The sequence below is a fragment of the Triticum dicoccoides genome, chromosome 4A (genome assembly GCF_002162155.2).
Source record: "Triticum dicoccoides isolate Atlit2015 ecotype Zavitan chromosome 4A, WEW_v2.0, whole genome shotgun sequence".
In the NCBI taxonomy this organism is placed as follows: domain Eukaryota; kingdom Viridiplantae; phylum Streptophyta; class Magnoliopsida; order Poales; family Poaceae; genus Triticum; species Triticum dicoccoides.
Window position 1 is genome coordinate 718,898,259 of NC_041386.1, and position 16,105 is coordinate 718,914,363.

At 46.1% G+C, this 16,105-nt stretch overlaps 1 protein-coding gene across 1 annotated transcript; it reads left to right on the top strand.

Annotated features, from left to right (window-relative positions):
- Nucleotides 1-1,599: 1,599 nt before the first annotated feature.
- On the top strand, nt 1,600-15,304 carry LOC119284232 (pectin acetylesterase 5-like). The gene is made up of 14 exons (XM_037563439.1): nt 1,600-1,735; nt 9,401-9,451; nt 12,515-12,589; nt 12,818-12,900; nt 13,149-13,275; nt 13,430-13,509; nt 13,610-13,699; nt 13,828-13,952; nt 14,041-14,101; nt 14,343-14,396; nt 14,522-14,599; nt 14,708-14,813; nt 14,889-15,034; nt 15,194-15,304. The coding sequence occupies exons 1-14, from the start codon at nt 1,600-1,602 to the stop codon at nt 15,302-15,304; spliced, it is 1,323 nt and encodes a 440-aa protein (XP_037419336.1).
- The last annotated feature ends 801 nt before the right edge of the window (nt 15,305-16,105 follow it).

The following is a 16,105-nucleotide window of genomic DNA, read 5'->3' on the forward strand; positions in this document are numbered from 1 at the left end:
TCGCAAGTTCTAGGACCGCCAGTACCATTTACTCCAACTTCTTGATAATTAAAATGTTGTTTAACTGGCCAATTAAATATAAAAATTCCAACTGTTGATGTCAAGACGTAGAAAATGTTGATGTCAAGCACTAAAAAAAAGCACTAAAAAACAAAGATGAGAGTATTCATTTCCAGTACAAGTGCAGAATCCCATCCATTTCCCTCACTGATTGGGTCACAGATGGCAAAGCAGTCATCTGAAGCACTACACCTACTTGTTCTAGCCTTAGAGTTACAGATCACACCTGTCAGCCTTCCAATTTGAGGTTCTTCTATCGATCATCAGAGAAAACTCTTTGCATGCTCCTATCGGTGCAGTAGGCAGATGTAGAACTACATGTTATGCCCTGGCAGATCAGTAGCTTAAAAGCACGTCTGGTTCGTTAGAGGCAGTAACATATGAACTCCTCTCAAACAAGCCCTCGACGATATCCTCGTGCTTCTTCTCATGCATCGTTTGCTCGAAACCATCGTTCAGAACCGACCACCTTCAATTCATGAGAGTATACGGCAGCTTCGAATTTTTCATGTCACAGAATTCCAGCATCTGTAAGCGAGTCAGAAAACCACCACATTACAGCGTAAATCTGCAGAAAAGACTCTTCTATAAAATTGTTACAGAAAACGCTGATTCTGGGCTTGATATTTTGCACAAAGCACCTGATCCGTCAGTTTGGGCATATTAACCTCGTTTATGACAAGTGGGTCCAGCTTTAGCGAAGTGGCATAACTGTTGGTCCCAGACGGCATTAGACATGGTGTGATATGAATTTACCAAATAGTCCCTGGTATCTTTGTAGAGGCACCCTTCTATCAGAAAACAAAAATGCAATCAGGCCCTTGCCATGCCAAGCTCGACTGTACTCTGCCGCTAGCCATCCCGCGCTCGTGCGCTGCCGCCCACACCGGTGCCCGGCAGCTGTGGAGCTGACCTATGAGGGTCGCTGCTTGGCTGCACCCGTGTTGCACGCAGCCGGGCCGCCGCTGCTGCTTGTGTGCCGCCGTTGCTGCTTGCACCGGCGTGCCGCAGCATGCTCTGGTTCCCCCAGCCGCCACCAGTCTTCTTGCCCCGGTGTGTGCCGCCGCCGCTCCTCGCGCTTGTGTCGCGCGCGTAAGCGCGTTGCTTGCGCATGTGCTTCACCCCGCCATTGTTGCTTGCACTTATGCCACCATCACTGTAGATGGCGGTGAGCTTGTACGGTTTGCGGCTGACGAGCATGAGGCTGTGTTTTGATTTTCGGTTTGAGCTTTTTTTCGCCCTAGGCCGAGATGGCCGAATTTCGGTCATTTTCAAAAATTTCGGCTGAAATTTGACCAAAATTTGACTGCAATTTGATTTAAATTTGACCAAAATTTCCTAAATTTGAGCAATTTCGGCCTAAATATACTTTTCGCCTCAGGCCGAGATGGCCGAAATTCGGCCGAAATCCACTTTTTGCGGCCGAAAATCAAAACACAGGCATGAGGTCGAGGCAGAGGTGGAGGGTGATGGCGCGGATGATGCCGTCCATGGCGACACAATGGCCCAGGGTTTGTAGCGGCGGCGACGAGGAGGCTGATGGCCGCGAGGGCCAGCGCTCACGACCAGGGGACTGCCGCCGAGGCGCAGGACGGCACATGCGTCGATGAGGAGGTCAACGTCGAGGCACAGGGCAGCGTGAGCGGCGACGAGGAGTCCGACGCCGAGGCGCAGGGTGGTCGCGATCTGGATTTATCTTTGGGAGGGAGGTTTTCTTGGAAAAAAAGAGCAGCCTAATACCGTCTACCGCGAAACGCTATGCCACGTCATCAAATGTGGGACCTATATGTCATAATCGTGGTTAAATGTCCGAAGCGATCGATCAGTGTGTTTTGCAAAAGATTAGGCCGTGAATCAGTGTTTTCTGTAACAATTTCGTAGAAGAGTCTTTTCTGTAATGTGATGGTTTGCTGCAATTCACTCTCTGTAGACTGTAGAAGATGGTGTGAAAACCATATAACAGTAGTTAATTGCACAAAACTACCACATTTACGGTTAGGTTTGCATAAAACCACCAAGTTGCTAATCCAGGTTGCAAAAATCACTATGTTTTTACTAAACCTTCTTGCAGAAAGCACTGATCATCCACTTTGGCTCGTTTAAGCGTGTTTATAACAGACGGGACCATATCGTCAGAGCTGACTGGGCAAAAAAAAAAAGATTCTTCTGCAATCTCTTTACATAGACACCCCTCGATCAAAAAAGAAAAACACAATCTCTGGATGGATTGCACGGGGAAGGCTGCCACCGGGAGCTCGTCCTTGAAGCCACGAAGGCGCCCTTTGCCTGTGGTCCGTCGGGATGCTATGGCCGCTTGGCACCGTGGATGGGACCTAACCTCCATGCTCTTCCGCTCCTGGCGACCGGCGGCTCCGCCCGTCTCCGGTGCCTCTTCCAGGCCCGCAACCATCTAGCCTCCCGTCGCTAAGCCCGGGCTTCCCCGCAACTCGCTGCCACCAGGTCGTCGGTGCACCGGGCACCGCCGCCGCCCCCTCTCCCTCTCCAACTCCGCTGTCTCTCTCCCTTCTCCAACAATGCCGCCTGTCGTGGTTCTAAGTCTGACAGTAGAATAGGGGGCAGGTATGGAGAGGTAAGATCCTAGCTATGGAGCAGTTGTGCACACAAGTGTTTTACGAGTTCAGACCCTTCTCAGAGGAAGTAACAGAAGACCCCAGCCAGCCCACGTAACGGAGGGTTTAAAGTACATTAGGGCCGGGCGTTACTGGTAACACCCTACATAAAGTGTCATCATGACCATAAAGACTACTTAATTACAGACCGTTTGGATAGAGAGTAGATCTTGAACTCCTGGCGGTCGAGTGAGTCTTCATGGTCGAGTGTCTTCAGGTTCGTCGAGCGTCCTCTAGTCCGTCGAGTGGAGTGCCTCTTGGTCGACTGGAAGACGGCTTCTTCTAAAAGATGTCCTCGGGGAGGGTGCCTTGGACAGGTCCATGACCCTACCCTAGGTACATGACTTCATCACCGCCTGCCACCGCGCCAGGGCCTCGCCGGCCGGCGACGAGACCTCCCTGCCCATACCCGCGCCAGGCGAGATGCTGTCCACCCTAGGGGACACCGTTCCTGCGAGTAGAGCCGACGAGTGGACGGTGCCAGAGGAAGAGGTCCACAAATCGACGGCGACCGAAGCTGGGATACCATGGCGTCATCCTTGCCAGAGAAGGAGCCGTGGCTGCAGCACCTCCCCTCGATGGATCCCGTCGCAACCGAGCTCAACAACGACGGATCTGAGCGGGTGGACAAGGCCAACATCGGGAGGAGCTGATTGCGTTTGTAGATTCGAGGGGTGTGTGTGTCAATTTTTTTGCCAAGTCAGCTCTGACGATCTGGTCCCATCTGTCATAAACACATTTAAACGAGCCAAAGTGGATGATCAGTACTTTCTGCAAGAGGTTTAGTGAAAATGCTGATTTTTGCAACGAATTAGCGATTTGGTGGTTTTCTACAAACCTAGACGCAAATATGGTAGCGTAGTGCAATTAACCCATATAACAGAGATAAGATCATCGCTGATGCGGTAAAACAAACCTGTAGTCGAGGTGCATATCGTGACCTTTTAATTCTTATATTTTTCTGTCTCCTTTTCCTTGTTATGATAGGAAGCAACAACGGTACACTGATACACACCTTCTGGATTACTGCAGATGAGATGGGAAACCTTCAAAGGTGTCGAAGTTCCCATTAGGCTCACCATTTTCTACAACGATAAAAAAAAAAGTTTGGACGTGTCAGCTTGGATAGAATGTGTAGCCTCCATTTGCAGCTAAACACATGTATCTGGCTTGCAAGGGGAGTACCTATGTTATGCTCTGTGGGTCAAAACGTCGCCCGGATGCACAGAGCTACCCAAAAAAAATCACTGTAGAGAGCGGCACGGATGACATTATCACCGTAGCAGCCGTGTTTAAAAAAACAATTCGGAGCACTTTTGAAAATATGAACTGATTTTTACGAAAGCGAATATTTTTCAACAATGGGAACATTTTTTTGAATCTTTTGAAATTTTTAAAGAATTTGGAGAATTTTTCCAAAACATGAACATTTGATGGAAATATGATGTTTTTTTGGAAACAAGACATTTTGGAGATTCAGAAAAAAAACGAGAACGCAAATTTTTCAAATCATTGTTTTTGTACGAACATTTGTTGAATCTATGATTTTTTTTGGAAACGGGAACATTTTTTAGATTCAGAAAAACAAAACAAGAACGCAAATTTCCCAAACCTTTGTTTTGTACGAACATTTGTTGAATCTATGCTTTTCAAAAATGGGAACATTTGTAAAGTTCCAGAATAAAATTTTAAAATATGATTTATTTTTTTCGAAATTTCGAACATATCCTGAATATAGGATAATTTTTTGATCTGCGAACAATTTTTGAAAAGGGAACGTTTTTTGAAGTTCCAATTATTTTGAAAACATAAAGGTTTTCTAAAAGGAAAAAAAGTGAAGTCTACCTTTTTAAAAAGAAGTTTGAAAAACACACACACAGAAAACTGTTAAAAGACACAACCAAAAAATGAAAATAAAAAACCAGTAAAAAGTTGAACCTGAACCTTTTCAAAAATTGATCCCCAAATCGCTGATCACTGTAAGCCAAATGGGCCGGACCGTTCGGTTGCTTGCTCGATACCTACTGTGTGTTGGGGTTCTATTTGGCGCACAATGCGTTAACTAGGGAATTCTGTTTGCCAGAGAACCACTTCGATTTTTTTTAGCAATGTTAACCACTTGGATGTTTTTGTTTGAGGGGAAGATAACCACTTGGAAGCGTATCAGGATTCACGAGTTCTGTTACCTTAGTCAACAAGGCCCGTACCAAGCCCACATAAATGTAAAGCCGAGCCCATAGAATCTGCCCGTCGTCAATTGTTTCCCTCTCGTGTTCATTAAATCAATGCAGGACCTGCTACCGTCTTGCGTCTAGCGCAAGACAAGTGGGCCGTGAATGGCTATCTTCCGCCTTCTTTCCAGTGGTCCCCCTACAGCTTCGGTTCACTGGACTTGCTTCTTGGCATTTGCAGAATTTTCCTCTTCTGAGGATTGCTTCTTGGAATTTCAGGAGATTTGCTCTTTTGTGAGGATTACTTGCACGGGCCGACTGCATGGCCCTAGACTTCATGAGTACTTTTTTTTGGATATTTGGTTGAACTTCTTGGGGGAACACTTTCTACACTTGCTTGGGGGCCCACCTTGAGAACTTGGAAGACAACTATTCACCTCTATGTACTAAGAAAACCCTCCGACACTTTATCTGGGGCTTATTGGTGGTACACCCCAGGGTTGCCATGTGGCTACACACCAAGTCCAACTTGTGTTGGGTCAGGTAGCCTTTTCATGATCTTTTCCTATAGTCTTCCCTGGGACGTGAGCCTCTGCGAACATGAGACATGCCGGGAAACATGATGGGCGTGGGATCTGATAATAGAAGTGCCCAAGTAGTCTTCTTTACTGCCTCCAGAAGCATACACTTGGCACGTGTGGTGCATTATGGGTGTGGGAGCCGCTTCACTTTCAACATGGCACAATGTGCCGCCCGTCAACAAGCCCTCAGGTAGCCTTTCTGAAGCACTAGCGTGGAATTGTGAGGAAAGCCAGTATTTATGCTCGAAATTGCCTCCAATCATGCAAACATGTGAAAGAAATGTGACGGGTGTGGTGTAAATTGAAAGGAAATGCAATATGAGAAGGCTATATTTGCCATAGCTCTTCAAGTTGAACCTGCGCCCGATGAAGATGTTCGCTCAACTTTTCGTCATCACGTCAAGGCACTAGTTGGGTGGAGGAGATGGGCCCATCAGGTTGGCTACTATTGAGCGTGTGTTCAGGATGATTTCTTTACAGATAAAAGACCATTTCATTTTATATAGGCTTCGCCGACTGGAATTTATAGTCAAGATTAACGAAGCGCCTTCGCGTGTTGTGGCCACCTCAAGAAATGCCACCAGCATATTGGGCGTGAGGTCGAGGTTGCCAAAGCTCATGGTCATACATGGCACATTTGTTCATCCACTGAGAACGCCTCCAAGATAAATGCAACGTCTTGGGTACTTGAAGTGAATTGTGGCGCCTTCTTGACGTGGCCGCGCAATATTGAGGAAACCGGTGATTAGGGCATAATGAAATTGCACCCGCGGACCTCCATAGAATAGTAATCCGAGTTGGATCGCAAAAGGGTTAACTGAAGCCGCCATAAAAGATAGATGCATGACAAGAATAAACCGAGCTGAGAAATATCCACACCATCTTGTAAGTTGGAGAAGACCCAAAAGATGAAATCGACGACCATTGTTGTGCAGCAAAGATGGGAGGAGAACCAGGTCCCACCGGGCGTGCCATTTTGTCTGACACGAAAAATAATAAAAACAACGATGGTTGTCGTGTTATTATCTCTCTACGCGCTAGGAGAAATAAACATGCGGGCGTGCCAGTGTACTAAGTACACAAATAAAATTAGGGAAACTTGTATTTTATTAATCTCTCATCGGAGAAACAAATTACATGATCCCTTTACATAAGCGCTCCGTGGCCTGCTAGCGCGGCCGATACGACTTGGGCGATTGTGAAGTTCTGGTTCACGGGGCCTCGGGAAGCTCCCGCTTAATTACGTCCGCGAACTGAAGCCGCGGACCATCTCCGATTAAGCTGCTGCAATGGTCGTCGTCTTCAAGTCTCGTCTTCTCCAAGTGCTCGGTGTAGACGATGGAGATGATGTGGTGGAAAAGAAGGATGGAGCGGTACGTCCGTCGCTCTGGCGATGCTTAGCGGTATCCCTCCGGCTTGTCGATGTCCGATGATGAAGATGTCTGGCTTCGTCAGCTCAGATAGATGGGCGGCCTTCGCCTCGTCGGTGCCCGACCTGGTGATGTCCGCCTCGTCGGTGTCGGACATGGTGTGTCTTGCCTTCGCCTTGTCGGTGCCCAGCAAGATATGGGTAGCTTCATCGGAAGAAGACATGTCGGTGAAGTGGCTTCGCCTCGTCGGAGCTTGGACGGGGTTTGGGGAGTGTGTTGATGTAGAACTTGGAGTAGACTCGAGGGTCGCCGCATGGCGGCATTACCTGAAGATGACGATGATGCGAGCTCATCGATGTAGACCTCATACCGTCGCAGTTACAGGGATGGCCTCCACTTGGTATAGAAGAATGACAATATGTTGGTGTAGACGACGTCGTCGCTTAGACGCAAAGTCGAAGAAGATGGCCATGACATATGGATGACCGGTGGTGCTGATGTAGACGACATACTCGTCAAATGTAGAGCTGATGAAGTTGGCGACACCATGTCGATGTAGCCGGGTGGCATGTCGAGGCAGTCGGTGCCCTCTCCTCGAGAGAAGTTGATGAAGAATGGCGAAGTCAGGTTGATGTAGAAGCCTTCTTTGTCGAGCCCGGGATTGGTGATGACGGCCCTGGCGGGGTTGATGAAGATGGGCTGACGATGGGTAACTCCTCCTCCGTCCTTTTCAATGGCGCATGGGCGAGCTCTGATCATCCAGCCATGGCCTCCGTGGTGAGTCCTATCGTCCGCTCAACTCTGGATGCGCTGGAACGAGAGGGAAAGGAAAAGAGAATGAGATAAAGAGAAGATGGTACGTGTAGGCCTGGCACTGAAGAATATGGATGCCCTGAGTTTGATCTTCCCTTGTCGTGGTAGATGATGTCGTGGCCTTAGATGTTGGCCTCCTTTTTTCTGGTGCGTGGCTACACAGGTCCTCTTGGAAGATCCATGTGCTCTTCCAGGTCTAGTACGTCTGCGCGCACAAGCCCATCATCGGTGCCAATATACTTAGCCTTGGCGCGTCATCTGCATGCGGTCTTCATGGGACGCGCCTGGTTGCTGATGTGTCGCTGCTTCTATGTGATGTGTCGCCTCTCTCAACCTTAGTGTGGGTTGATGTCGGCAGGGTACAGATGGGGCGGACGGTAGGTCGGTAGCTTCAATGTCATCGTGGTGGCGTAGATGGCGCCGGGCTGCACGCCGGTAGCTCTGACATCATCGTGGCGGTGGTGATGGAGATAACGCCGGGCTTCAGGCCGACAGCTCCAGTATCGTCGTGGCGGTGGTGATGGAGATAACGCCGGGCTTCAGGCCGACAGCTCCAGTATCGTCGTGGCGGTGGCGATGGAGCCGGGCCGCACACCGGCGTGTTGGAGATAGCATCGGGCTTGAGGCCGGCAGCTCCGATGTTGTCGTGGCGATGGTGACGGAGCCGGGACGCACGCCGGCATGGTGAAGATAGCGCCGGGCTTGAGGCCGGCAGCTCCAATGTTGTCGTGGCAATGATGATGGAGCCGGGACGCACGCCGGCATGGTGGAGATAGCGCCGGGCTTGAGGCCGGCATCCGACGTTGTCGTGGCGGTGGTGATGGAGCCAGGCCACACGTCGGCCGTCCCTTCGATGTCGCCTCTGAGGTAAAGTTAGTGCCTTGCTGCTTGCCGGCGGCGCAGCTTCCTGGTCTTGCGGACGCGACTGGCGTTGCCTCGGGCCGCCGGCGAGCTGCTGCCGCCATGAGGGCGCGTGTATGAAGGTGATGTCGGCTGCCGCCGAGAGCGCACGCATCTCCGGGGAACAGCTTCGGGTTACTTGGACGTCCCGGGTGTACACGCCGTGCGCGCTGCCGCAGGCGCTCCCTCGCCTCTCTGCTCCGTGTCTTGGAGGTGCTGCTCTCGGACACTCATGAAATATCCTGACCTGGGTACATAAGAGATAAATGGATGTAGAAAAATTATGTTGACCTGGATGAAGCTCCACTTTGTGTCATCGATAGCATGCTCGTCACCACCAGGCGTTCCGCGTAGGCTTCACACTAGTGCATGCCACCTTAGCCGCTGGTGCATTCTGCTCGCTGTCGTGCGTCCTCTTGGCGCATGCGCTACTGCCACCGGACATCGCCAGACCACGTGCATGTTACAGGGCAAGTGTGCCGCCGCCGCGGGCGCGCCCACTCCTCGGCCTCCTCCGTCCAACTCGTTGACGTTGTTGCCTTGGGCTGAAGAGAGAGATGAAATGAGGGAAGAAAACAGTGAGAAGATTAATTATATAGGCACGCCATTAGCAAAGAAGGATGCTTGTGTTGATTGTTGATGCAGCGGCGGCAGCTCATATGAATGAAGATTCCGTCGGGCTCGCCGGCGGACGTCCACTGTCATCACGAACGCCGGCACACCGTGTGCGGCAGACCCGACTCCGCTTGGTTGCTGCCTCTCGCCTTCCTTTTCCTGGGCGCACTTGGTGCTGCCCCCGAGAGTCTCATCAACACCATGAAGATAGCATCGAGGCTTCCTGTTCGTCGGCGGCCGGCGCGTATGCCATGCCGCAGCCTCCTCCTCGGCCCGGGCGCTATGCCGGTCGACGCGTCATCCGCGGCCGGTTGCACGGCGCATGTCCATGGGTTGCCGCCCTACGCCCAGGGCCTCGCGTACGTGCGTGTGAAGTGTTAGGGCCTCTTCCGCAGGTTCCCTCCGTCCATCTCCTCGACGCGGCCGCTGTGGGCGCGTCTCGCCCCCCTCAGCTGATCAATCTGCTCTAGTATTTATAGGTAGAGGGTAAGGCGCAGGCGAGCTAACGAGCTCCCGATTTTCAAGGAGCAGATATGTACGATCTTGTGAGGGTCATAGTTATCTGCTTCCTGATGCTTATCCGGCCGGTCGTTAAGTTGTGACGCGTATATATGTATGTGCTAAGCATGCTGTGCACCACAACCTGATCGATCGGGCATGCACGGTCATTTGCTTGCTGTACAACTTGGCCATTGACCATTTAACTAGCTATATGCGTATATACTAGCACGTACCATATGGATACACACATAATGTTCTTCATTCTTCATAGCGCACGTGAGCCATGCATGGCTCATTGCATGCATAGTTATCTAATCAAGTTGATTAGATCAACGTACCGGCAGGCATAAATCATGCTCTCCACCGGCTCGATACGGTATTTTTCAAAGAAAATCAACATCTTTGTCAACACCTGTATGTGCGTATTGATGCCATATTTTCATAAAATTGCGACAAAAACGCGTCGAACATGAACAAACCAAGCGACAGGTCCCTACTGGGCTGGTTCATCAGAGGCTAACCTGTCGCGAGCCACTCACACTCTTTGTCGCAGCAGGTGGGACAGATGATGCTATATATCTCGCTTGCTGTGAAACTTATTGTCAGCTCGCCTAAGGGCGACACTAGATGGCCGACTCAGAAGCAGCCAGGCGAAGTGCGATTCACATCGATTTTTATTTGTCGTTTTTACATACTTTTTAAGCTGCTACCTGGTCGGTTTTATTTTTCCTTTCTTTTTTTCTTTTTGATTCTGTCTCCTTCGCTTTCATTTCTGTTCTTTTATTTTCCCTTTTCTGGTTCCCGGCATACATTTCGTTTATTTTTTGTTCTTTCTTCTAAGATTTGTGTTCCGATTCTTTTTCTTTGTTCATCATGCATAAAAAGCTTTAAAAAAATTCCGAGGGTACTGGGAACTTAATAGTGCTCATCATGTATGTTAAAAGGATTTATGTCACCTTTTTGAAAATTGTTAGGCGCGTATATAAAAAATGATCACCGTTTATAAATTTTGTTGTTGTGTACTCTAGAAAGGATTGTCCAGTATTTCAAAAAATATTAATCAGTTATTTAAACTAATTAATATAATTGTTAAAAAATTGGACATATCAGGAAATTGTTCATCAGTATTATAGAATATTCATTGTTTCTTAAAGGATGTTAATCATGTACCTAGATACTGTTCATTGTGTATTTAGAAACTGTTCGTCGAGTATTTAAAAAATGTACATCATTTCTTTGGACATGTTCATCATGGATTTTTAAATACGTAGTGAACATTGTTTTAATATCCAGTGTTTTTTAAAATACACTATGAACATTTTTAATACCCGGTGATTTATTATATAACACGATGAACATATTTTGAACACAATAAACTTTTTAAAAACTTGGTAAAATATTTGAAATATGTGATGCTTTTTTTAAACATGATTAAAAAATCTTGATGCATGACAAACCTTTTCTTAAAATACTTTCAACTTTTTTACTTACCTACAAGCATTTTGGTAAAACTAGTAAAATAAATATATATTTAAATTTGACCTGCAAGGATTAAAATGAAACTATCTTTCTTAATGATACACTACTTTAAAAAAATTGGTAGTTTTTCCTCGTGGGATTACACACGTCGCTCATGTGTTGCTATTCAATACACAATTGTTATTCTTTATGGGAAAAAACTTCTGATCTATTTATCTACTGTCAAGGCAGAGTACAAAGCATTAGAAATAGAAATTATATCTAGGTCAGTAGAGCACCTTACGACGACTACAAGTACTGGAGCAGGCCGAAGGCGGGTTCCCGTCATCCCCTCACCCCCTGCCCCCTCATCGCAGCCGGAAAAACCTTGTTATAATAGACAGTTGGGAAGTCGTCGTGCTAAGACCCGACAGGGCCAACGCAGCAGATTAGGAGCCACCACCATTGAAGAGAAGCGTAAATCAGAATGATCCAACCTGTACACACACGAAGACAGATGAACAGATACCAGATCCACATGGATCCACCGTAGACAAATACCGACCGAATCATGTGAAATGCATCGGAGACAAACCTCCACAGACGATGCTAGAAGCACCACCGGGACAAGGGATAGGCGGAGAGAACCTTATTCCATTTTAAAAAACCACAGCCGCTTCACCACTTTGAGCGGGACACAGACCCTAACAAAACTCAAAAAACATCCCAAAACGGAGCCCTCCCACCGGCAAGGGTCAAGATCCACCACGTCTACATGGTCCTAAGGCCACAGGAAACGAGGTAGACTGCCGGCGGGAGGTACGAGAAACCCTAGCGGCTGGGTATCCTTGCGTATGAGCGAAGCAATCACACAATTATTGCATTGGTTAATCATCGAAAACAAATTATTGCATTAACTAGGATTAAGGCATGTGTACGATACTAGTACAAAAATTATTGCATTCTTATTCTTCAAAAATATTATATAATTAATTAGGATTAATATGTGAGTATTGCCCAGATTCGTTTGTTTTATAAAGAGAAGTCAGCTGGTTCATGGGATCATTTTTTTTAAAAAGTGGTTGGTTACACATTGTGCGAGAGATTCCTTGAAATCTCATGGGAATATGTACGTTGTCATGGGATGCCATCGACGATCGAGGCCATATGCATGTTACTGTAACATGCACGCCAGCCACTGGCCGGTAGGTCATAGACTAATAGAAATTGCTGCGTCGTTTGTTTGTATGTTCAGCATAGCAAGGATTAGATTGCAGATCGAGCCAGTAGTCTCTGATTGACCACACCGGCGACCGGGAAGGCCATGGCGTCCGAGCAGCTCCTGCAGCGTCGACCGGGTTGCTTGGTGCCTATTCTCCTTCTCCTGGCCTCCGTGATGATGTGCCCTCTTGTTTGGTCCTCACCGCCGACGACTGTGAGACGGCCGCCGGAGCTAACCTTCCTCGCCGGAGCAGCAGAGAAGGGCGCAGGTAAGCATAGTATTATGTACTCACATCAGAGCCAGTATGGCCGTCAATTTGAATCAGTTAGCTTCTTCTAAAGTTTAATTTGCTTTGGTACACCTATCTAGATTTCAACGATTTCTTATGCAAAATCATGTTATATGTAGCAGAACAAAATCATTCACATGTACGTAGTAGGGCTGCTTAAGTTTGTATACTGGCGCTGTGAACGGTGATCCCATATATACATTTCAGTGTGCTTGGATGGAAGCCCGCCGGCTTACCAATTGGAGGCAGGCTTCGGCTCCGGATCTCACAACTGGCTGGTCTATCTAGAGGTTACTATCATTCATACTCCAGTAAATACATGACGTCCTAGAGTGCGTGAAATTGATTTATCCATGTTTAACCACCAGTAAATACAAAATTATTTACATTTTATTTTACTGGGCATAATTTCCAGTCGCATATCCATACTAAGATTGATGGTAAAAATAGCTTATTAATTAATTAACAAACACCACGCAGAATGTAGAAATATGTCATCTATTTCAGACCTGCAGCGAGTAAATCCGGTGTTTCTCAGGGAGGAGGGTGGTGCAGCACCGTTGAGGCTTGTTCGAAGCACACAAAATCGGCGCTTGGTTCATCTAACTTTATGGAAGCGGTGCAGTATGCTGGAATTTTCAGCAATGACCAGAGCCAAAATTCTGGTAATCTGCAATGTTCTGTTATTCTGACATAGTTTTGTTGATCAAAGTGTTTAATCGGCCTGAGTTCCATTTCTTAGTTGCCGCCTACCTATCTTGAATATGTTTGCCGGCCGGCCTTGCACTAGTTTTGATTACTCACATGATTATCAATTAGATTTCTACAACTGGAATAAAGTTTTCGTGCGGTATTGTGATGGGGCGTCATTTTCTGGGGATGCTGAGTATGAAGATCAAGTAGGGCTATATATTTTCTTTTTGTGCTCTCGTTTGATATTCCATTGTTTACTTATTTTATTAATTACAATGATATTCTCTTAATGGATGGGGTTATTAGGATGGAAACAGGCTATTCTTCAGAGGGTTGCGCATTTGGGAAGCGATCATTGATGAACTCATGGAGAAAGGACTTGCTAATGCTAAACAGGTCATACATAACAACAATTTACTAATATTTCAACGTTGTTGTGTTTTAAGCTACCAAGAAGCATATATCTCATATCTATTGCGATTCTTGAACAATAATTGACCATGTGAAATATCATCGTGGATCAGGCCCTTCTTGCAGGTTGTTCTTCTGGTGGTTTAGCCACACTACTGCACTGTGATGATTTTAGTGCACATTTTCCTCGGAAGGTTGCAGTTAAATGCTTTTCTGATGCTGGATTTTTTCTTGACAAGTAAGACTACACTTAAAACTAAACAAATATTGGTCACTAGCTATTCCACTTTACATGTTTTTACGTGCTAATTACTTTTCTCTGACAGAAAGGATATAGACGGAGAAAGTTTTTTCCGGTCCGTGTACAATGGGGTTGTTCACCTCCAGGTGAGCTGCTTGGGAGGCAACTACTTTAAACCAAAAAGAAACATTTCTTAGTCTATGATTGATCTAGTCTTTTGTTTAGCCCTCTTCTAATTGTGTTGCATTTTTTATATTAAAAAGGCTGTAATGTCATATGTAAAACCTTTATTATTTTTTATCTTTATATGTAGTTTACTACTTATGCCCACATTCATGCATTGTAAGTTTGTCACTGAGTCATTTCTTGCTGATGAATTTCTTTCAGAATGTTAGCAAAGTTTTGCCCAAGGACTGCCTCGCTAGGATGGAACCACTGGATGTACGCAGTTAGAAGTCCCGAACCATCGTTTACTTTGATTTTCTTGCACACACAGATTTTGTTGTATCTTGCTCAATAGTAATTGAAACGAATCATTTGCTGACGTACTTAATGTATGTTCCTAGTGTTTCTTTCCTTCTGAGCTTATTAAGAGCATCAACACCCCCACTTTTATTCTCAACTCTGGATATGACTCTTGGCAGGTAATTAAGTGTCAATTGATCCTTATATTCATCTTGTAAGCATGCATCCGTCTAGACTAAAAGTTCTAATTAGCTATATATTTATACATGCTCCTTGATGATCCGTAGATACAAAATGTACTAGTACCAGATGAATCCTCTCCCGAAAAGTCATGGTTGACTTGCAAGGCTAACATCCGAGACTGTGATTCCACACAAATCGAAGTCCTTCATGGTTGGTGCATCTTTTCTCTCTAGCATCGGGTAGGAATACTACCTTTCGTTTCTCTGAACAACGTTCTATATCTAGGATTCAGGAAAACAATGGTAGGTGATCTGAAAGTCGTCCAAGATAAGGAGGAGTGGGGATTGTTCATTGATTCGTGCTTCACCCACTGCCAAACACCATTTAAAATCTCATGGGATTCACCAATTTCCCCAAGGCTTGGAAATAAGGTAGACTCTTCTTTATGGGTGTGTTTAAATTAAGTAACTCGATATCTAGGATGTAAAATATTCATCATACACCATTATTTATGAAGTTATTTCTTTGATGCAACATATACATGTTTATAGTTCGGATTGATATCTTCTGCTTTTCATTCTGCCGATCAGACGATCGCACAAGCTGTTGGAGATTGGCACTTCAGCAGAGGCCAAAGAGTAAAAGAGATCGATTGCGAGTATCCATGCAACCCAACATGCAACAGCCAGTTGCCTTCCTAATTTAATTGGTACTATTTATAACAACAATTGAGGGCCTTGTTTATCCCATGTTTACGTGAACCAGAGAAAGTTGCCACAATTGAGGGCCTTGTTTAACCCATGTTTACGTGAACCAGATAAAGTTTGACATTCTTAGCCGTTTGATATATCCATGCTGAGTGAAATTGAATGAGGGATAAAGACATGCTACTAAAGGTGGCGGCTGAAGCAATGAATGAGAAATGCACATGCTACCTTGATTTTTATCAAAATAAAGCATGCTACCTTGGTGAATACATGTGGCACGTGGCAAGTCAAAATGTTGTCACGGTAGATGGTGAAGCATAAAGACCACCATCGAGTAGCCAGCCCATCCATGATTTCAAACCATAACTTGAAGACGTGAGCATCAGGAACACATGCTACAACCTGATTGAGAAGAATAAAATCACTAGAACCATTGATGACAGTGATTCTGGCATGGAAGTTATTGGAAACCAATCATATAGAAACATCGATGAAGTTGAACTTATGGGGTTTTCCAAGCCCAACACAAGAGTTGACAAAGCTAATGTAAACATACCGATTACATAAACTATACCCTAGTCAAATAAATACAAAACAATGTGTTACACCCAACACATACGTCTATCTTTACATCTCTAGGTTCTTGAGGATCATGAGAAGACCAAACTTGGGTAATAGAGTGACGACGTCCATCGAGACATGGATGTACATTGGGGATAAGGAGAAGGAGAACCTTTGAAGAATCATAGTAATCACGACCTTTGCCCCGATCATTCTGAAGTTCTGTCCAATGGG

Bases quoted from the DNA above. Each gene is read 5' to 3' on its own strand.
- LOC119284232 (XM_037563439.1), top strand. From the start codon at position 1,600: ATGGCCGCGAGGGCCAGCGCTCACGACCAGGGGACTGCCGCCGAGGCG. The intron at 13,700-13,827 runs GTCATACATAAC...ATCGTGGATCAG, and splicing joins GACTTGCTAATGCTAAACAG to GCCCTTCTTGCAGGTTGTTC. The intron at 15,035-15,193 runs GTAGACTCTTCT...TCTGCCGATCAG, and splicing joins CCCCAAGGCTTGGAAATAAG to ACGATCGCACAAGCTGTTGG.